The sequence below is a fragment of the Ctenopharyngodon idella genome, chromosome 8 (assembly GCF_019924925.1).
Source record: "Ctenopharyngodon idella isolate HZGC_01 chromosome 8, HZGC01, whole genome shotgun sequence".
In the NCBI taxonomy this organism is placed as follows: domain Eukaryota; kingdom Metazoa; phylum Chordata; class Actinopteri; order Cypriniformes; family Xenocyprididae; genus Ctenopharyngodon; species Ctenopharyngodon idella.
This window is the reverse complement of record NC_067227.1, coordinates 3631831-3654805: the sequence shown is the minus strand read 5'-3', so window position 1 is coordinate 3654805 and position 22975 is coordinate 3631831. Positions and strand designations below refer to the sequence as shown.

The window sequence follows — 22975 nt, the reverse complement described above, 5'->3', positions numbered from 1 at the left end:
ATATATGGTAAATAAATATATTATAAATAATAATAATATAAAAATCTAGAAATTGTATACACGTTTAAAAAACATATTGATTAATTATTTTATTGAAAATCTCCCAATTGTGATTTGGTTATCATTTATTGGTTATCATTAGTTACTTTTAATTTTTATTCAATACATGTATTTATTTAATAACACGTTATAACAAATATCTTTATTTCTTATTTATTTTACAGCGTCAAAGCTCAGAACTACATGTCCCAGAATGCGAATCGAAGTGTGATGTCATTCACTGGCGTCCGCTGCGGCAGCGCTGAATATTTGCAACAGCACAGAAAGACTGCCAATCTAAAGGTACTGTATTTATTTACCCTTTGAAGGTCTTTTTGTTAATGAATATGTACTTAAAATGTTGTAAAGTATATATTTAGCAGTAATGATATATGTTAGGGGTTAGACAGCTTAGCAATTATCGCTCTTCGCTAATGTCATTGGCTATTTGTTCATGTGCAGTTTGACACATCAGTGCTGTTTCTTTATTTTAATCATTTCACCAAATCAAACATGTAATTAATATCCTACTACATCCATTAAAACGCACACTCACCTGAATTCAAAGATGATTCGTCGTCAACCAGTAACAACAAATGGAGGTTGCAGTACAGTGACCATGAGTCATATTGTGCAAGACTTCTTCTCTACAAGTGCACTTATTAGTACAGTTAACCAACCCAGTTTGTTTGGATGTCTGTGCCTATGGTCTGTCATGCCTGATTTGCACTTAAAAACTAGTGAACTGCCTACTGAGACAGCATTATGTGGTACATATATTGCCCCAAAATGTGCCTATGTTGGTAACTCACTCATCTATTGTGCTGAAGCCCAGTTATTAAAAAAAAAAAAAAAAAAACTTAATTTTAATCATGCAAACTGTTGAAGTGGCCCTCATGCTCAGTCTGAAGTCTGTCTTGATGTTGTTAAATTGTTTACTTAATCATGTGTATTATTAATTTAGTATTCTGTCTTTCCTGATCTCTTTGTTTATTTTATATTCCCTAATTTGTCATATTAATATGTGCTTGTACGTGATGTTCCTGGCATCTCTTAGTAAAGATTGCTCTAATCTAATGCATGTATATTTTTGTGTTCGTAGCTGTCTCCATGGTGATGAAGTCATCGGTAGAGGAGGAGGAAGGAGGTTGGGGTCTTGGGATCCCAGAGAAGATGAGAAACAATGCCAACTGGGTGGACGTCACCCAAGAATTTAAAGGAGCCTGTAAAGGTGTGTGTCTATAGCCATGTACAATCCTGGGCAAAACAAATGGGCCAAGCCAAAAATGGCTAAATAATTATTATTTAGTGGTCTTTTTAATGGTCTTAACCATTTTAATCACAAATCACTGATCAGGAAATTAGCAAGAATTGCACAAATACTAAAGATAAAGTAACTTAGCAGGAAATAGCCTTCCCCAACTCACAGACTTGCGCAAATCCAGCGTTGAATTGACCCTCGTTTGTGAAGCAGTCCGGTGTAAAATGACGGCATGGCAACAACACTCTACTACAACAACTCTTCCTCTTCTCTAAAGCAGCCCAACATGGCCTCACCCACTTTGTGGCGTGTTCTCGGGGGCAGGGTTTATGTAAATTTTGGGGTTTGTGATGTCACCAACCCGAGAAGAAGCTCGTTGTAGTCCTTAAAAAGCGATTTCTGCTCTCCCTTTGCATTGAACTTTGTGCGTTGTAACTTTGAAGGTGTTGTTTATGCTCACACAGCAACATTACACACTAACTAAAGTTAAAAAAGTGAAATCATTATCAATCAATGACCCCTTTAAAAATTACCATCTTTAGATAACAACTTTTCAATTGTGGGAAGCAAACCATTCTGAATGACTTTTCGCAGTGAAGCAGCTCACCAATACCAGCAGCTGAAAAGGCTCTCTACACAATAACACTCTTCCTTCATGCTTCACTGTGGTAGAGATGCATTTATAACTATATTTCTCAGCAGATTTTCGAAGACGCCGCACTGGAGCCTCACCATGCAACTCTTTTTTTTTAATTGTGATTCATCACTCCACACACAACTTCACATATTCTGCCAAAAACTGCCAAAATCTTTGATGTTTTTCTGAGACAGCAATGGCTTTTTAAGTAATGCATTTGCTTAAATTTGGCTAATTTCCTGACCAATAATTTGTGGTTAAATCAGTTAAAAAACTTAGTGCTTAGCCTTTTTTTTTTGCCCAAGAGTGTATGCATTTCATATTAATGGCTTATTATAAGAGAATCATGGGCATGACATAGCTGTGAGTTTTTATTGGCTGAACTCTACAGTCGATGTCACTGGCAATGATCACGACGGTCTTTTCTCAGAATAGCCATTTTCCACAAAGCCCTGAGAAAGACATGCATTATGTAACGTACGTTAATATTCAAACCAGATTTTTTAAAAACAAGCCAAAAAAGTCCATGTATCCTTACAATGGCAGTTATTTTTATAGTGATATTCCTAAACAGAATGCAGACTTTATATCCCATTACAGCCAATGCTTTTGATCAGTGATTTGTGATTCATAAGGCGTAAATTGCGTCTTGCATTAACATTTTTTTTCCCCAAATGCTTTGGTGAAATGTTGATTGCGTGTAGGATACATTGTCTAAAAGCTCAATGAGGCATTGACTGCAGAAATATCTTTTCCTGATGTTGTTAGTTTTGCCATTTATGGTCACTAAGAGTTCTAAAATTAACTTCCTTTTCCATGTGAGCTCGACCACATCATGATTCAGCTCCAGCACTGCGCCACCTGAATACATTTGTGTTATTGCGAACAGGGATTTTTGGACAGTTCTGGTCCCATCAGCCATGTTTTATTGGGGTCATGTGTAGATAAATCTTGTAGTGAAATGCTGTACAAAAACTGAATTTGCTGATTAAATGTGTTTCTTTTTGCAGAACTCAAACTTGGCGAGTTGCTCCATGACAAACTGTAAGAATATTTATTTAAGTTTTTTACATGTAATTCAACATTCATCGCATTCATTCAGTATACGTAATGCTCATGTTCCTGTAGGTTTGGTCTGTTTGAGGCGATGTCAGCCATCGAGATGATGGATCCGAAGATGGATGCTGGGATGATCGGAAACCAAGTCAACCGTAAAATCCTCAACTTCGAACAGGCTGTTAAGGTAGCACCCGAAAGAGCTTGTTTCACATTATCCTCGCTCCTGATATTTTATTTCATCTCATGAAGTGATGTAATGGTAATAATAACCTGAATATAGTGAGTTTAAGTATAAATATATACACTGATGAGCCAAAACATTATGACCAGTCACAGGTGAAGCGATTATCGTTGATCATCTCCTAAGAAGGCTAGATTAGATGCTAGGCAAACAATCAGTTCTCGTAATCGACATGTTGGATGCAGGAGAAAGGGGCAGAAATAAAGATCTGAGCAAATTTGACAAGAGCCACATTGTTATGGCAAGGCGACTGGGTCAGAGTATCTCTGAAACGGCAAGGCTGTGTGTTGCTCCTGGTCTGCAGTGGTGAGAATTTACCAGCAGTGTGTCTGAGGAGGGATAAACCACAAACTGGCGACAGGGTGTTGGGCGCCCAAGGGTCATTGATGCGTGAGGGCAACAAAGACTATCTGGTCTGGTCTGAGCCAACAGAAGGTCTACTGTGACACAAGTCACAAAAAATTTTAATGATGGTTATGAGAGGAATTTGACACAACACACAGTGCATCACACTCTGCTGCATATGGGGCTTCATAGCAGACCAATCAGAGCATAATGGAAGAAGGTTGTCTAGTCTGATGAGTCCCGTTTTACTTTTATATCACGTGGATTACCTGTTTACCTGGAGAAGTGTTGGCACCTGGGTCACTCTGGGACAATGACAAGCCGGCTTAGGGAGTGTGATGACCTGGGCAATGGTCTGCTGGCAAACCCTGGGTCCAGCCATTCATGCCCTAAACATTGTTGCGGACCAGGTACACCACTTCATGACAGTGGTGTTCCCTGGTGGACAGGTGGCCTCTTTCAGCATAATAATACACCCTGCCACACTGCACACATTGTTCAGGAATGGTTTGAGGAACATGATGAAGAGTTCAAGGTGTTGCCCTGGCCTCCAAATTTCTCAGATCTCAATCTGATTGAGCGCCTGTAGGATGTGCTGGACCAACAAATTCGATCCACGACAGCTCCACCTCACAACCTACAAGAACTGAAGGATCTGCTGTTAACGTCTTGGTGCCAGATACCACAGGACACCTTCAGGGCTCTTGTAGAGTCCATGCCTCGGTGGGTCGTCACTGTTTTGGCAGCACACGGAGGACCAACAGCATACTAGTCAGGTCATAATGTTTTGTCTCATCTGTGGATAATTAACTGCACTGTACTGAAAGTGTACTCTCTCTTTTTCTCTCTCTATGTAATTTTTTCCCCTATTTCTTATTCCTTCTTGTTTTTCTCTCTTTCTGAAGGATGAGGCCATACGAGTGAAGGATCTGAGTATTCCTGAGCTCATCGGGATCATGGACACATGTTTCTGCTGTCTGGTCAGTATGATGTCACCAAACACAGAAATTGCGTTTCATGAAGCTGTGTATCAATTGGAAAGTAAAACAATCAACTGATTTAAAAAAACATAATAATAATGTGTCTGTAATTATAATGATGATAATAATAATAATAATATACAATAGAGAAAAATAAGCATTCAACAAGACAGTAGTTAAATTATTTTATTTTTATTTTTTGGAAAGAAATTAATACATTTATTCAGTAAGGTTGCATTAAATTGATCAAAAGTGACAGTAAAGACATTTATAATGTTACAAAATATTTCTATTTCAAATAAATGCTGTTCCTTTGAACTTTCTATTCATCAAAGCATCACGAAAAAAATGGCCATGGTTCCACAAAAATATTAAGCAGCACAACTGTTTTTAACATGGATGATAATAAGAAGAAATGTTTCTTTAAAGCTGCAGTCTGTAACTTTTTTTTGGTTAAAAATGATCCAGAATCAATTTGAGCAAGTACATAACCAGCCAGTGTTCAAAACTATCTCCTTACCTTAGCCTGATTCACAACGGTAAGCTTTTAATAATGTTTTATAATACAGGCGTGGGAAATTCGAGCATGCAGTCGTTCGTCTTAACGAGTCCAAGCTAGTAGGCTATATCATGTGAGGATGCTGCAGGTGACGGATCATTTATAGCCTTTTCTTCATCATTTTGATGGCGGATTGTATGGTATGACGAATTAACGTTAGAGATTAGACTGTCCAGAAATTGAACTCTACATAACGCTAATACACAATAAATATACAGTCATGCAATGCTGATGTTGTTAACGTTAACAATTTGAGAACAAAGTATAACAATAATAATAATTTGCACTGTTTGATGTGATATGAGCTAAGCGATCATTAGATTTAATCACCGTTGGTAGCGCGATTTACTGTAATGCTTTTTTTTTCTCAGTTGATCAGAACAAAAGTGGCAGACATGTTACTTACTTGTTCAGATGACATTCTCTGGTGAAAATTCTTATTTTGGTCATACTTCAAGACTACAATCTGTGATTTCGAAGTACAGTATCCATACTGGTGCGGTGACTGACAGCAAGCATTAGATTCATCCGCTGCTGAGGAGCCGTGCCGCTGCACAACCCCCGTAAAGATAATTCCGCAAACAACTGCAATTGCAGGTTTCAAACAGAGATGGCGACAAAGAGGAAAATTACGGACTGCAGCTTTAAATCAAATCAGCATATTAGAATGATTTCTGAAGGATCATGTGACAATGAAAACTGGAGTAATGATGCTGAAAATTCAGGAATAAATTATATAATAAATACATGAATTTTAATATATTTAAATAGAAAATGATCTTAGACATCAAACATTTTGATGGTAGTGTATACTAAAGAAAGCATTGGCTGGTTGAGTGTTCTTCATAGTTTTGCTGACTGCCCTCCACCAGAAAAAAGCTGCATTTGAGCTTACTGACTGTGTTGAATAACCAGTGTATTTGCTGTATTGAATATTCGCTCACTGTTGTCTTCATCTGTCTCAGATCACATGGCTGGAGGGGCATTCTTTGGCTCAGACTGTGTTTACATGTCTATATGTTCATAATCCGGATCTTATTCAAGACCCTGCTCTTAAAGCCTTCGCTCTGGGTATCCTCAAGATCTGCGACATCGCCCGCGAGAAAGTCAACAAAGCCGCTGTGTTTGAGGAGGCAAGACACATTTACATTCTATTTGACTCTTGTCCCAATAGTGTTGTTTTATTAAAGTGCCCACATTATGCTATTTTAAAGGTTCCTCATTTTGCTTTGAAGTTCTCCTACAATAGGTTTACATGCACCCAAGATCATAATATACATTGCAGCATCACCTCTTCTGTCACAGCATCTGAAACAGGTTCGTTTAAGGATCCAGTCTCTCTAAACCCCTCCTTTCTGAGAGCCTACTCTGCTCTGATTGGTCAGATGGCCCAGTCTAATTGGTCTACCGCTTACAGCACGTGTCGGGGGAAAAAAATGCCATCACTAAATACCATACTGAATTTAAGCTCCAGATCTTCTTAGCGTTTGATTCACAGTGATATGAACAGTAATGATGATGTCGGTTTTACTGTATCAATTCACGCCCAAGTCCTTATCCTTTGGAAGTGCATCAAAGAGGATTTGCTTTGGCAGCACAGAAAACAGCGTCTTCTCGACATGTCAACAACACGAACCAAACTCTTACAGGTCTCGGCTATAACTGTTTGAGGGCGGGTCAAAGTAGATGTTCACGTCTTCAGGAAGTAAGTCTGGAATTACTGATGACTCATTTCAGGTGGTTCTTTCTTTTGGGAGACAATAACTCCATTTGTTGTGCACTGTGATCTTTTACATTTACAAACATCTATATTACACACTAAATGAAAGGTAATATATGAAAAGCATAATGGGGCACTTTAAATTATGACAATGTCTGGTATGATTACTGACGATATGTAATATATCAATGACCAATTGGAAGACCATTGGAAATATTTAGTTACTGTGTGGCCGTTAGTCAACATTTATTTTTATGTACTCAGTGTAATGTATTTACTGCAGTGTTAAATTTTGCTGTTGGTTTATTCAGTGAATATGAATTTTTCTCTTTTTTTCTCTTTTTTTCAATCACAGGAAGATTTTCAGGCCATGACTTATGGCTTTAAAATGGCAAATAACGTAACAGATCTGAGAGTGACAGGTGAGTGTAAATCTTAAATTTATTATTTACTTTTTTGTTTTATTTATTTTTCATTGCCATGAGCAGGAATGCATTAAATTGAACCGAATGATTTCTGATGGCTCATGTGACACTGAAGACTTGAGTAATGGAAATGTAGCTTTAATAAATTACATTTTTAAATATATCAAAATAGAAAAGAGTTGTGTATATATATTAAATTGTAATTATATTTCACAGTATTACTGTTTTTACTGTATTTTTGATCAAATAAATGCAGCCTTGGTGAGCAAAAGAGACTTTAAAAAACACCCAAAATTTTGAAAGATAGTATACAACAAACAAAACATAAAACATCTAGATGAACTACAGTAAAAAGAGTTTGAGGGTAAATGTTCTTAATTATCATTAAAATAATGCAGCGGTGCAATATATTTACATTTTCATTTCGCCATTTAAAATTTCTGTAGGAATGCTTAAAGATGTTGAGGATGAACTTCAGAGGAAAGTGAAGGTATGGTGACTCCATCTCAAGACTTTTCATGATTCTTCTCTGATTATCCTTTTTATCCCCCCCTTGTTAAATGTGTTTCTTCCTTTTTCTTTCTTTCTTTTTTTTTTTTTTTACAGAGTACACGCAGTCGACAGGGTGAACAACGAGATCCTGAGGTGGAGCTGGATGTAAGACTGATATATAATCATTTCCCCGAATAGAAGACTTCAGATAAAGAGATGTGTGAATGGTTTGGATGAAATTGTGGTGTGTTATCAGCCAGACAATAGCACTGTACAGAAATTCTGAGGATTTTGATTATCATCTTTCTCTTTTGCCTTCAGCATCAGCAATGCTTGGCTCTGTTCAGTCGTGTTAAATTCACTCGCCTGCTGCTTAGCGCACTCATCTCCTTCACTAAAAAAGAGGTATGACACTATTAAATTTACTCAAGCATATTGCTTCACCATAAGATTCATCAGTTCATTATCTGATCTTTGATTGGTTGATTTGACATTTAAGACGAGTGCTGTCAGCGAAGCACAGAAGCTGATGACTCAGGCTGCTGACTTACTGCCCGCGATACACTCCACCATACAGTATGGAATACAGTCACAGAATGACACAACCAAAGGAGGTAACAGTCTATATGTGAAGAAAGTTCATGTTTATTTAATTTTTCATTTTATTTGTCAGAGCAATAGCCCTGTAATTCCACAAATGTACACACCATGCTTTTTCCAGATCACCCAATCATGATGGGTTTCGAGCCTCTGGTTAACCAGCGCTTGCTCCCGCCCACTTTCCCTCGCTACGCCAAGATCATTAAGAGAGAAGAGATGGTCAACTACTTCAGCAAACTCATTGAGCGCATTAAAAATGTCTGTGAGGTCATCAACATAACCAACCTGCACAGCATCTTGGTAAATAACTCTCAGTATTAACACATGCATTCTCTGGTAGTATTAGAGAGAAATAATCCTGCTGAGTGTGTTTGCGGTTTCAGGATTTCTTCTGTGAATTCAGTGAGCAGTCTCCATGTGTGCTGTCTAGATCTCTGCTGCAGGTAAGACCAACTTCATCTGACATTATAAATCTCTTCTCTGGTCAAGAGGACAAAGTTCTCTTTACAGCTGAAGCTTGTGCTTTACTCATAGATCTGGAATATATAGAAAATGGACAAACTTAAAATCGTGCCTTCAAGCACTTGAATCTGTAAAGACTGACCACCCCATAATTATAAATATCTTTGCTGCAAAGGAGGCTCTCAACATGGATATTTCAGAGTGTCATATTCCACCCTCTGGATTTGGGTCGTCAAACATACCAGAACTATCGGTACCAGTCGGTACTAAAAATAAAAAGTTGACAGTACCATAATTTTTGCAGTACCGGTAGTACTGAGTACCGGGCATATTCTGTACCTGCTGATAGATGCTCCTTTCAAAAACTTTTGTTTGTGTTTGTTTGAGAGCTTTCTGAATAAAAGGTTTCTATTTACAGCGCGTTATTACAAGCATTGAGCATCGTAGCCAACCACAATCCTATCTGTTGAGCACATGAACGCAGTGGCCAATCAGAGGTGCTGATCAGTATGTCAAAATCCGCTTAACTGATGAAAACACAAGTTTTTGTTTTGTTGAACATGAGTCTGATGCTTGTGAATAATTTCATTATTACCATCAATGTGTAAACTCTATGTCAATGAGATTCATTGTACAATTAATTTTTTATTATAACGGGAGTTTTGGCGAGAGTGAAGAATTCAGTGAGCTTGCGCTTTACAGACTGACAGCCTTAGTGATTATAAAGGGAGGATTCTCTCTTGTTTTCTGTTTATTACCCATTCACAATCTGAATACAAGTTTAGTTTTTCATGCTGCTAAGCACACTGCAAAGTTTCTGGATAGACAACCATACAACCATATTTCATTGCGCAATTGAATCAGAAGCTGTGATGATTGACAGTGATAACCAACGGATGAGACAAAACGGGACAGTTTTTTAAAGTACTTAATTCAACAGATTTTGCTCTGGTAACGAAATTAGTACCGTGACAACCTTACTCTGATCTCAGACCAGTAATAAACTCAAATATTAATAAACAAGTGGCAGGTGGAATGGGATGAATGCCATGGAAATAAGTTATATTAAAGGGTTAGTTCACCCAAAAATGAAAATTCTGTCATTAATTACTCACCCTCATGCCGTTTTACACCCTTAAGACCTTCGTTCATCTTCGGAACACAAATTAAGATATTTTTGTTGAAATCCAATGGCTCCGTGAGGCCTACATATGGAGCAATGACATTTCCTCTCTCAAGATCCATAAAGGTACTAAAAACATTTAAATCAGTTCATGTGAGTACAGTGGTTCAATATTAATATTATAAAGCGACGAGAATATTTTGGTGCGCTAAAAAAAAATAAAAATAACGACTTATATAGTGATGGCCGATTTCAAAACACTGCTTCAGGAAGATTCGGAGCGTTATGAATCAGCTTGTCGAATCATGATTCGGATCGCGTGTCAAACCGCCAAACTGCTGAAATCACGTGACTTTGGCGCTCCGAACTGCGGATTCGACATGCATTTTTAGGAATTTCAAATCTAGATATGATCAAGTTGTTTTTACTAGTTGCAGTTTAGATCATTCAAGATTCACACATGGTTATTTATTGAAAGGTGTAGAACCGGGTTGTCCTGCCCTCGTGTCAGGAAAACATGTCAAGAGAAGAGATGTAAGAGCTGCAAGAGGGGAAGTTATTTTGATTAGGGATGCACCGATACCAATACTAGTATCGGTATCGGCCCGATACCAAGCTCATGTACGTTACTTGTACTCGTACTCGTAAAAATACCCCCGATACCAAAGACCGTTACCTCACGTGACGTAACTGACATGAATTTTCCGTGCACAGAGACACCTGGCGGCAGCAGCAGAAATAATGTCAGCCTCAGAGGTGTGGAAATACTTAAAATTAATGATGACAACACACACATTGCGAACTGCATGCTTTCAATCACAATTCGTTATCGATTAGTGAAGGCGGGATAGGCGGAATCGCGCTGAATGACACAGACCGAGAAGCGCTCTCTCTCACGTGCGCTCTCTCTCTTTCTTGCACACGATCTCAGTTCTCTCAGACAGCGCGCAATCAGTTCTCCTCGCGCCTTAATGGTCAAATGCACACATAGTTGTCAAAATGTCTATCGTGTGGAGTGTATCACGTAAATACAGTCAGTTTTGGCTTAAGTGGACGTAAACATTTGGGTGTAAACAGGATATGTGTCGGTATGGATGGATTCGGTCTTAAAGGGACCGTAGCCTATATTTGTCATTAATGTTAATAAAACAACAAAATATGTTAAATAAATGTATACATGGTAAATAATCCTACTGTATCTGAAAAACAATTTTATTTAATTTGTATCTCTGTAGTATTTGTTGTATTGTTTTTAATTTGTTTGTAAATTGTTTATATAACAATTATATATATATTAGTAATTATGTCCTTTGAAGGTTATTAGACACTGTGAAATTTTTGTTCTTTAAATTTGTGACAAGCACATGAAAATTATTACTTTTTTCATTAGAGTAATAATAAAGAAGCTGTCCTACATTCATTAGTCTCACTGCGTTGTGCTTGGAAAACTGCAATATCACCCAAAAAAAGAGAGAGAGAGAGAGAGAGAGAGAGAGAGAGAGAAATTAATAAATGTATAGGCATTGGTATTGGTATTGGTATCGGCGAGTACTAGAAAAAAAGTATCGGTACTCGTACACGGTCCTTAAAAATGGTATCGGTGCATCCCTCATTTTGATTAAAGATTATGAGGGCACATGAATTATTAAAATATAATGATGTGCACGGAAAAAATCATTTATAAAAGAAAACACTGCTACCTTCCATGAAAAACAAGAATTGTCCATTTTGATTTCATGGTGACTTTAAATGTCTTCTATATCCTTTTTTAATTGTATGACTTCACTTTTTTTTTTTTCTCAACATGAAGATAGCCTTGCTGCTGCCATGACTTTAAAAATAAAAAATAATAAACTTCTCTGGTCAAGAAATGTATTTTTAAATGCTTAATTATTAACGAATAACACATTCAGCACATAACTATATCACATATAAACTGGTCTCGGATAAATTGTTACACACAGCAACAGAATGATATGATGGTTGGTCTTGGCATGTAGATAATCTGAACACTCACCTGACTGCTGTCTCTCTGTCTGTCTGTCTGTTTGTGTGATGCAGACCACATTTCTGATTGACAATAAGAAGGTGTTTGGGACTCATCTGATGCAGGATATGATTAAAGATGCATTGCGCTATTTTGTCAGCCCACCTGTCCTCTCTCCAAAGTGAGTGATTATATCTTTACACTATATTATTTACGCATTAATTCATTTGTTGCTTATAAATTTCACATCTCATTAAAGGGGTCATTAAGTTGCTGTATTTGTTTTTTTAATTTATAATGTTTCCTGAGGTGCATTTATAATGTTAGAAAGATTTTTACATCAAAAACTGTCATAATTTAGAAATAAAAGACCATTTTCAGTTACACAGTGTTAAGTATACATTTAAGTACTGAGTATATTAATTACATGTACTTACTAAGGTTAGGATTGGATGTGGTTTAGAATTAGTTGCATGTAATAATGCATAATTTATAGTTATTACTATAGTAACTACATGTAACGTGCAAGAAGGATACTGTAAAATAAAGTTTTACCTCATTTTCCACTATGATTTTAGCCCTCTGATTTAAACACTTCTTTTAAAGGGGCATGTCTCCTTTAAGAATTCAATGTAAATGTCCACTGCTATGATTGGGTAACATTTTTGCATATGAAATAAGTATTATATGTTGAACTCTTTTGAAAAAAATTCCTACCCTTTTTTTTCCTATTACAGCTCCCGAGATTAACTAATGTTATTTTTAGTCTTCTGATAGTCTTATGTTTTAGTATTTCCCCTGCCTGTCCTTATCATCTTACTAAATTCTCATTTCATGACTCTTTTAAGATAACATTATATTCCCACACTGATTTAACGCTGTTTTGTTTTTTCACAGATGCAGTTTGAACAATAACCACCAGGCTAAAGATTACATTGATTCCTTTGTCACACACTGCACACGGGTTTGTGATTCATTTTGTTTGACATGTTATTGTAACAGGTGAAATAGTGTTTTTGATTAGATAAGTTATTTTGTGTCACAGCCATTCTGCAGCCTTATCCAGATTCACGGACACAACAGAGCACGCCAGCGAGACAAACTGGGTCACATACTGGAGGAGTTTGCCACCCTTCAGGATGAGGTGCGTAGATGTTTTTAGTTTGGTTCAAATCAACGAATTAAAAATTGACCCTAATACTTTCTTAAAAAGTGTCTCTGGTCTTATTCCTAACGATTCATAAGTTGTTATTACAAAGAACTTAAAGGGTTTGATGAATTTGATTAATTGATTTTCTTCCTCTTTTGTAAGCATCGGCTAAATGCGTAAATGTAAGGTTTAGTTCACTCAAAAATGTTGTTCACTATGTCGTTCCAAACCCATCTTCAAAACACAAATGAATGTATTTTAAATCATTTTTGTCCATCCATTGAAAGTTCAATCAACCAACATTTTCATGGTTGCCATCATGTCAGTTGTACAGCATCATTGAGTGTATTTGTTGTTTTTTAGGCTGAGAAGGTGGACGCTGCTCTTCACGGTCTTCTGATGAAGCTGGAGCCTCAAAGGCAGCATTTAGCCTGTCTGGGCACCTGGATCCTCTATCACAACCTGCGCATCATGATCCAGTACCTGCTCAGCGGCTTTGAGCTGGAGCTCTACAGCATGCATGAGTATTATTACATCTACTGGTACGACAGCTAAACAAACAGCTTTTAATGCTATAGACAGATCAGAATGCACAGGCACAAAACAGAACATACTAATGGTTATTAGCATGTTGTTGTTTTTTTTTTTTCCTTTTCAATATCGACTGTTATCGGATATCCACCAGCCAATATTTGATGTTTAATTATTTCTACCTATTTTCACATTTAAATCATCATCTAGGACTAATTTGAAGAGATAGCGACCAATGAACAATTATGCCAAAAATTAAGTAGCATATTAAAAAGTGCCCCTATTATGCTATATTACCTGCATATATTACCTTTCATTTAGTGTGTAATATACAGTTGCAAGAAAAAGTATGTGAACCACTTGCAGAATCTGTGAAAATGTTAATAATTTTAACAAAATAAGAGAGATCATACAAAATGCATGTTATTTTTTATTTAGTACTGTCCTGAGTAAGATAATTTACATAAAAGATGTTTACATATAATCCATAAGACAAAAAAATAGCTGAATTTATTAAAATGACCCAGTTCAAAAGTTTGTGAACCATTGATTCTTAATACTGTGTGTGGTTACCTGGATGATCTACGACTGTTTTTTTGTTTTGTGATGGTTGTTCATGAGTCCCTTGTTTGTCCTGAGCAGTTAAACTGAGCTCTGTTCTTCAGAAAAAAAAAAAAATTAAAAAATTTACCTTGAACTTCAAATTCCAAATGTTTTCACCCCCCATCTATTAATGCGTCGTGTTTCCTTCTGGAGCATCAGTGAATGTTTGAACCTTTTTTATTAGTTGTGTTTGAGTCCCTCAGTTGTCCTCAGTGTGAAAAGACGGATCTCAAAATCATTCAGTCACTGCTGGAAAGGGTTCAAATATGCAAAAAATGCTGGAAAACTGAAGACTCTGCAGGACCTGGAGGATTTTTCTGAAGAACAGAGCTCAGTTTAACTGCTCAGAACAAACAAGGGACTCATAAACTCATAAACCATCGCAAAACAAAAAAACACTCGTGGATCATCCAGGTAACCACACACAGTATTAAGAATCAATGGTTCACATACTTATGAATGGGGTTATTTTAATAAATTCAGCTATTTTTTTTTTTGTCTTGTGGATTATATGTAAACATCTTTTATGTAAAATATCTTACTCAGGACAGTACTAAATAAAAAATAAAAAACATGCATTTTGTATCATCTCCCTTATTTTGTTAAAATTATTAACATTTTCACAGATTCTGCAAGTGGTTCACATACTTTTTCTTGCAACTGTAGCTGTTTGTGAATATAATAAGTCTGCAAAGTTTCAAAAATTGAGTTATTGTGCACTTTGATCTATCTCCTAAAAGAAAGAATCAATTCTGAACTGCCTGTAATGAGTCTTCTATAATTCCAGCCTTACTTGCTGCATGGACCTATGTAGGTTTGTAACAAATTTGCATAATTCCGGTTTATGGTCTTAATTGGCTACCTGTGAACAACATCTACTTTGACCCACACTCAAACACTGTAGTTGTAGCTGAGGCCTGGAAGATTTTGTCTTCATGTCGAGAAGATGCTGTTTTCTGAGCTGTGAAAGCAAATCTACTTAGCCTGTACTTCCAGAGGATAAGAATTCAAGCCTAAATTGATGCGGTAAAACTGACGCCATTGTTACTGTTCATATCACTGTGTATCAAGTGCTGAAGAAGACATTCTGTAAGCGGTAGACCAATCACAACACGACTGGACCATCTGCAATGTGTATTATGAGAGAATTTATATTTTGACCTGGGATGCATTAAACCTATTGTAGGAGACCTCCGAAACAAAATTAGGAACCTTTAAAATAGCATAATAGTTTAATAATTATAACATAATATGCTAAAAATATGTTTGAATATAATATGTTAAAATTATAAATATATGTTATATATATATGTAAATATGTTAATATAATTATCTGTTTATCAGTATCAGCCAGTTTCAATATTGGTGCCTACCTGAAAGATTCCCTAAATGAAGTCCAAAGTGCTAGCACATTAATGTTAGATTTAGTATTACACATGTGAAGAAGTTAGCCGATCATAACATAGGTCATTTGCATATAGTCTTAAAGGGATAGTTCACACAAAAATGAAAATTCTGTCATCATTTACTCTCACCTTCAAGTTGTTCCAAACCTGTATGAATTTCTTTCTTCTGTTGAACACAAACGAAGATACTTTGAAGAATATGGGTAACCAAACAGTTGATTGCCCCATTGATTTCCCTTTTAAGGGACAGTAGCAAAACAGCCTGTTAAATTCTGAGAGTCAGATAAAGGTTAAAAAGTAATGATACATCTTTCTCTCCATTTATGTTCAGGTATCTTTCGGAGTTCCTGTATGCGTGGCTCATGTCCACATTGAGTCGAGCGGACAGCTCTCAGATGGCTGAGGAGAGAATCCTGGAGGAGCAGCTGAAAGTACGAAGCAGCAAGAAGAGCAAGAAGAAGAAGAAAGGTTCTCCCTGGCCGACGTTTATTTAACGATTACAGTTGCTATGTTGGATTGTGATGTTTGAGTCTGACTCACTCATTGTGTTTCCATTGTCTCCTCAGCTCGTCCTCTGAGTAAAGAGATCACCATGAGCCAAGCTTACCAGAACATGTGTGCTGGCATGTACAAGGTAATGTCACCTGATACACACACACTGGAGTACACAACGCTGTCAACATTGCATTTGCAACTTTTGTAGTGTAACATATTTGTGACAGAGAATATTCAGATGGAAATAAATCACGATCATCAGGCTTTGATTGGTGGGTTAGAGACAAATAAGAGTGCATGATGGAGGAAAAATCTAGTTTAAACATACCAAGTACTTAAAAATGCACTCTTTGTACTCATGTTAGTTTCATATGTTTCTGAGAAACTTTTATACCATTTTCATGAAACGTTGATGAAAAGATGACTGATTGACTAAAATTTACTTACACATTGAATACATGTGCACATCCTAAATAACAACAAAATGTTAAATATTTACTTCACAGTAATACACTAGAAAATAATGATCAATGATGCAAACATCATTAAATATGAGACAAATTCAAATTCAACTATACTTCAGCTACACTTAGATTTAACTAAGTGAATAGGGAAGAGCCTTCAATTGGATAATTACTGCAGCGATTAATATATTTTCAGCTGGCAACAAGTGATTTAACCTTAACTGATGCAGTGAATAGCTTCTCATTTCTTAAACAACCTTGTCGGAAGACATCCTTCATCCTGGTCATCCAAAGGTATCCAAAGATCAAAATATTGGCCTGCATCAAGCAAAGAAATCAACTAAAGAGAGTGCTGAAAATACTACGAGCTTATGCTGCGTTCATGGCATGTCATAACTATCATAATTAAGAGGTCTTCAGACTCGGGTGTATCAACACTATCAGTGGCGAAATTAATCTGTAGCAGTCAGGTGGTATAAGTCAGAGCTCTATGTGGTTTTGACATTATTAGCGTAATGTAATGTACTTTCAGACACAAGTTAAATGCTGTCTCTCGTGACGCTTTGCAGTGTTTTGAAGGAGGCGTGGCTTTGGAGACGCTCTGAAGGGAGGGTGGGATCTTATGCTTTCAAAGCTAGTTTGCTATTGCTAGCCTCTGTGAAATTGCCTACCCTACCATTAAATTAATTTAGTTTATTTAAATCACAATTTTGACTTTGCATGAATGAATTTTAAAGGATTAGTTCACTTCTGAATAAAAATTTCCTGATCATTTACTCACCCCCATGTCATTCAAGATGTTTATGTCTTTCTTTCTTCAGTCGAAAAGAAATTAAGGTTTTTGAGGAAAACATTCCAGGATTTTTCTCCATATAGTGGACTTTGCTGGGGTTCAACGGGTTGAAGGTCCAAATGTCAGTTTCAGTGCAGCTTCAAAGGGCTCTACATGATCCCAGACAAGGAATAAGGGTCTTATCTAGCAAAACGATTGGTCATTTTCTAAAAAAAATAAATAAATAAAAATGTATATACTTTTTAACCACAAATGCTCGTCTTGCACTGCTCTGCAATCCGTCATGCATGACGTAATCACGTTGGAAAGGTCATGTGTGACGTAGGTGAAAGTACTGATCCAGTGTCTACAAAGCGAACATGCAAAGATTAAGCCAAACACCCTTTACAAAAAAAAGGTAAAACAACGATATCGGGCGATTTTGAAGTTAGAGAGAAAATTAGATAGAGTTTTTCACCCTAACGCGGTACTTCCGCCTACATCATGCATGACCTTTCAACGTAGTCTGTGGCGCATTGCAGAGCAGTGCAAGACGAGCATTTGTGGTTAAAAAGTATATACATTTTTATTTTTTTTAGAAAATGACCGATCATTTTCTAGATAAGACTTATTCCTCGTCTGGGATCATGAAGAGCTCTTTGAAGCTGCACTGAAACTGACATTTGGACCTTTAACCCGTTGAACCCCAGTGAAGTCCACTATATGGAGAAAAATCCTGGAATGTTTTTCTCAAAAAACATAATTTCTTTTCAACTGAAGAAAGAAAGACATGAACATTTGGATGACATGGGGGTCAGTAAATTATCAGGAAATTTTCATTTAGAAGTGAACTAATCTTTTAACGTCGAAATTAAAAACATACTCTTCATAGAAGGGGTGGACTCAAGTCATTGTATGTGTGTGAATTGCATTTTTAATGTATTTTTGAATAAACAAATAGATCGGCCAAAAAAATAAATAAAAGAGCGTCATGCCTTTAACCCTGGTACTGACTGTCTTTATTTCTGCAGACCATGATAGCGTTGGATATGGACAGAAAGGTGCGCAAACCTCAGTTTGAACTGGACAGCGAGCAGGTTCGCTATGAGCATCGATTCGCTCCTTTCAACAGTGTCGTCACACCTCCACCAGTACACTACATCCAGTTTAAGGTAGCACTGCTTTTATTCACTTCAAAATGATGTTTACTGCAAGTATCCTGTGCAAAGATTAAAGTAAAGTGTGTGGGTGTGTGTGTGTGTGTGTGTGTGTGTGTGTGTGTGTGTGTGTGTAAATATAGGAAATGTCAGATTTGAAGAAGTACAATCCTCCTCCTCGCTCAGCGGATCTCTATATGGCAGCCAGTAAACATTTCCAGCAGGCCAAACTCATACTTGAAAACGTCACCAGCCCTGATGCAGAGGTACATTTCAAACAGTCCTTTTAATGCTCTGTGAGCCAGACCACTCTTATTAACAGAAATATACTCTGTAGAGATTGGTATTTGGTTTTCAATTTTAATATATAAAATGTTTTTTTGTTTTTTTTCCTGTGACGCAAATCTGAATTTTCAGCATCATTACTCCAGTCTTCAGTGTCACATGATCCTTCAGAAATCATTCTAATATGTTGATTTGCTGCTCAAGAATCTTATCTTATTATTATCTATGTCTATATGACTTCAAATTGTGAAGTCATATAGTGCTGCTTACATTGTTAGTTATATATTTTGTATAGAAGTGACTGATATGCTGCTTCTTGTTGTAGGTTAACCGCATCCTTAAAGTGGCCAAACCCAATATTGTTGTAATGAAATTGCTGGCTGGAGGACACAAGAAGGAGACCAAGGTACAAAATGTTTATATGAAGATTTTGGGTTCAGTACAACTTAAGCTTTATGGACTGTCTCTGTTACCAGGGACAAAACATTATAACTTCTCTCTTATAAGTCTCTCAGTTTGTAAAAAAATAATATATTTTTTTCAGTAATTCACTTAAAAGAGACATCTATTGAGAGAGAGTCTGCAACAGAATAAATGTTACACTAAACATTAATTTGAACATTATATCCAATATTTCAACTCCTGCTTGACCATGATCAGAAGTTCATCTGCCTAGAGCCATTATTTCTCCCAAAAGGCATTCCTAGAACTAAAATCATTCCCAGTTCCTGTAGTGTGAATGTTCTAAAAAGCGGGTACTTCTGCCATTAGTTAATAGGAACCATGAAAACGTTCCTCCAGTGTGAAAGCCCCTGTTGTCCCAATGCTGAATCAGTTATTACAATTGTTTCAGCAGTGGGACAATTATAATTTTACAATTCAATAGTACATTTTTGCACTGAATAATTAGTCTAAGTTTTTTCAGAACTGTAGATGGTTTGCTTTTTCCAAAAAAGGGATTACAATTTTTTCAATGTTGCAGATTTCTTCTTGGTTGGGTTCAGTTTTGGAATTCCTTCCAAAAAAACATTTTGCATATGAATGAAATAAGATATTGTGAAATTCATTGCATTTCCTTCTTTTTTGTAGGCCCTTCCTGAATTTGACTTCTCTGCGCACAAATACTTCCCCATAGTCAAGATCATATGAGATCAATCATGTGTCCAGGAACTCGTTTACATGAACTGTCATCACAGTCACAGAATAAGTGAATATTCATAACTGTAATGGTACAGTTTATACACATGGACTCACAGTGGTTTAGTTTGAACAGTTCGCAAACCATGTTTTATTTTATTTTTTGTTTGATTAATATTGTATTAAATTGGAAAAAAAGAAAACCTTTCTGGCATATTTTGTTTTTTGTGTCTTCAGAATTAACCCTCACTTCGCTCATCAGGTCCAGGTTTGACAAGGTGCGTACAAAGTGTATTCAGAGTGTTAGATCGTGTCTATATCCTGCTGACAAAAATGTTTGAATCTCCACGTCAGAAATATTGGATCCAGTCTCTTTACCAGATCCCATCAGAAGACATTTGTTTTGTCTGGTATCCAAAATTGTAAGCAGTAAAAAGTTTATGCTGTATGTCCTACGCCTACCCTGTTCAATTTACGGAAAAAATGTAACTGGCGCTGCGTTCGTTCCGTAAGTAGAATAGGGAAGGCGTAGGACATACAGTGTAAACTTTTTGGAGAATACAGAAATGCGGTTTTGGCGGAAGCACTTAGAAGGTGAACATTTGTTTATATAAAGCATATACATTTACATTTTTTTCGCAAATGACCGATCGTTTCGCTAGATAAGACCCTTATTCCTCGTCTCGTATCGTTTAAAGCCCTTTGAAGCTGCACTGAAACTGTAATTTTGACCTTCACCCGTTTGGAGGCCATTGAAGTCCACTATAAGGAGAATAATCCTGGAATGTTTTCGTCAAAAACCTTAATTTCTTTTCGACTGAAGAAAGAAAGACATGAACATCTTGGATGACATGGGGGTGAGTAAATTATCAGGAAAAGTATATTTAAAAGTGGACTAATCCTTTAACAAAACTGTGTTTTGTCTGGTATCCAAAACTTCAGGTTTACAGAGGAGGCAGGAAGCAGGAGATGAAGTGATGTTTAAAAAAAAAAAAAGATCAGGGTTTAATGAATAAGCTTAGTTGTACTGTAAAACTCAATAAGTTCAGAATACTCAAAACATTTGAGGAAACTTATTACTCAAAACATTTAAGTTAACTAACTTATTTTTTTAAGTTGGTAGAACTTAATTTTTTTGTGACAAGTGGGGCGGGGCCGAGAGCCGTGGAGGTGGAGCAAGGCCAGTGTGGTGCACAGGTGTCTCTCATTAACAATCACATCACTGGCATTCCTTCGCTCCCACGGTTCTCAGCCTCGCCCCACTCAAGTACATATAGTTAATTTACATAAACATCACATTCAGATTTTGGTTAAATGTTAGTTAGCAAAAAACACATGCTATTATAACTATCAAAGAGACTGTCAATATATACTTGCACGTATGTAATCAAACAACATACAGTATATGTGGTCTTAAAAGTTTTGCAGCCCATCCTCAACCTAACCACAGGCTCTACTCTTCACCAGAATGGTAACCCTACAAAACTAACTTAACAGAACACCCTGTCAGTCCCAACATAACACAACATTAAACACTAACTTATGTCTCTCTATGTTAATCTTATGCAAAAACACACAAAATAACACTTAATTTCAACATTTATACAGTCTGATGCAAAGCATGCTGGGAATTAGAAATCTGCTGCAACTCAACTCAATCATATTAAGTTAGTGCCATAGTGCCATGGGCAAAGCATGGGCAAAACAATTTAGTTTACTTGAAATATGTCAGTGCTGTGAACTCAAAAGTTAAAGAAAGTTTTAAATACTCATAACAGTTAATTTAACTGAATTAATTTGTTTAATTTAAGTTTGTCCTACTCAAACGAATTAAGTATTTTGAGCGTTAGGGTTTACAGTGTGCATATACATGTTTCAAACCTCAGACTTCATCCCTACTTCATCTGGACTTCGTCCTGTACTTCATCTAACCAGCTCAAATCCAACATAGATGTATGGCCGCTGTCTTCAAGCTACAGACAGGTTGCTATTAAGAATCCTTAGATCCTTCAGGAGACATGGGTCTCTGAGTGTATCTCAACTTGATGTTTTTGTTGTACTGAGTCAAGAACAATTGGATAAAAATATATATATGTGAGAGATAGCAGATCTTTATAAAATGATTAAAGCTTTTGTGCGTTCCACATTTGTGTTCTTTAGGAATTTTCCAGTGTTGAATTGTTCTGATTATATATCCTGGGAATTTTTTTTTTTTTTTTTTTTTTTTTTTTTTGGTCAAATTGTTGCTCACAGTGCAACATTGTCCGTTATTTTGACAAGTTTCATAAGTAATGCAATTTAGGTAAGCGTTTTCCGAGTAGAGGTTTCAGAAGAAAACATGAGCCACACATTGTTTTCTGAAAGTCCCCCTGTAGACAATAATTTTATCCCTTAAAACTCATCTTTGATCACCAAAATTAAATATATTTAAACGTTTTTTCCCTGTGAAAAAAAAAAAAAAAAAAAAAAATCTTAATGTCTTAAATAGGCCTGCTACACCAAAAGTCACCAGAATGCTTTGGTGCTGTTTTTGTGAAAAACCTTAAAAAATAATAAATAAATAATAATAATAATAATAGCATGTATAATGGCTGAATAAGTGTGTTAAACTTATATTTTAGGTGTAATAAGTGTTGTGAAGACTTTCCTTCATTTTGTTTGTGTTTTATACTCTGTACAAGAATTTAACGTGAGATCTATTTTTCCACTGAGCCTTGCTTCAGCGCCGCACAAAGCCTTGTTCATTATGGTGACTGAGAGTGAAAAAACAGACGGCTAATCCTCGTTGTCATCATCTGCCGACTGGCGTTCAGGTCATCTGTTTGATTTTGTTTTGGCTCATTAGAGTTAATATTATTAGATTAATAATTATTATGATTTAGTTTGATTATTAGGATTTTTGTCTGGTTTTAATACAATTCACCAAAAACTATTACACTATTAATAGTAACCATTGTAAAAGCAGTTCAAAACAATATGCCTATTGTGTTATAACAAGACTTTATAAAAGCTCTTTACAAAAAATAAAACAACATAAATATAAAA

At 36.3% G+C, this 22975-nt stretch overlaps 2 protein-coding genes across 2 annotated transcripts in view; one reads left to right on the top strand and one right to left on the bottom strand.

The window, feature by feature from the left end:
* Nucleotides 1–669, bottom strand: part of agtpbp1 (ATP/GTP binding carboxypeptidase 1) — a 45236-nt gene extending 44567 nt beyond the window's left edge. The window contains exon 1 of the mRNA XM_051902813.1: nt 596–669. The gene's annotated coding sequence lies outside the window, so the exon portion shown is untranslated. The remainder of the gene's footprint in view (nt 1–595) is intronic.
* Nucleotides 215–20133, top strand: naa35 (N-alpha-acetyltransferase 35, NatC auxiliary subunit). Its single transcript, XM_051902814.1, has 23 exons — nt 215–342; nt 1142–1270; nt 2948–2981; nt 3066–3180; nt 4488–4562; nt 6087–6254; nt 7197–7263; nt 7713–7756; nt 7873–7923; nt 8080–8163; nt 8258–8372; nt 8480–8658; nt 8742–8801; nt 12005–12111; nt 12828–12894; nt 12976–13074; nt 13444–13622; nt 15952–16088; nt 16187–16254; nt 18383–18523; nt 18652–18774; nt 19119–19199; nt 19883–20133. Exons 2-23 carry the CDS (start codon nt 1150–1152, stop codon nt 19940–19942), a joined length of 2175 nt encoding a protein of 724 aa, XP_051758774.1. The 5' UTR covers nt 215–342; nt 1142–1149; the 3' UTR covers nt 19943–20133.
* Nucleotides 20134–22975: the final 2842 nt, after the last annotated feature.

Bases quoted from the DNA above. Each gene is read 5' to 3' on its own strand.
- naa35 (XM_051902814.1), top strand. From the start codon at position 1,150: ATGGTGATGAAGTCATCGGTAGAGGAGGAGGAAGGAGGTTGGGGTCTT. The intron at 13,623-15,951 runs GTACGACAGCTA...ATTTATGTTCAG, and splicing joins GAGTATTATTACATCTACTG to GTATCTTTCGGAGTTCCTGT. The intron at 16,255-18,382 runs GTAATGTCACCT...TTATTTCTGCAG, and splicing joins TGTGTGCTGGCATGTACAAG to ACCATGATAGCGTTGGATAT.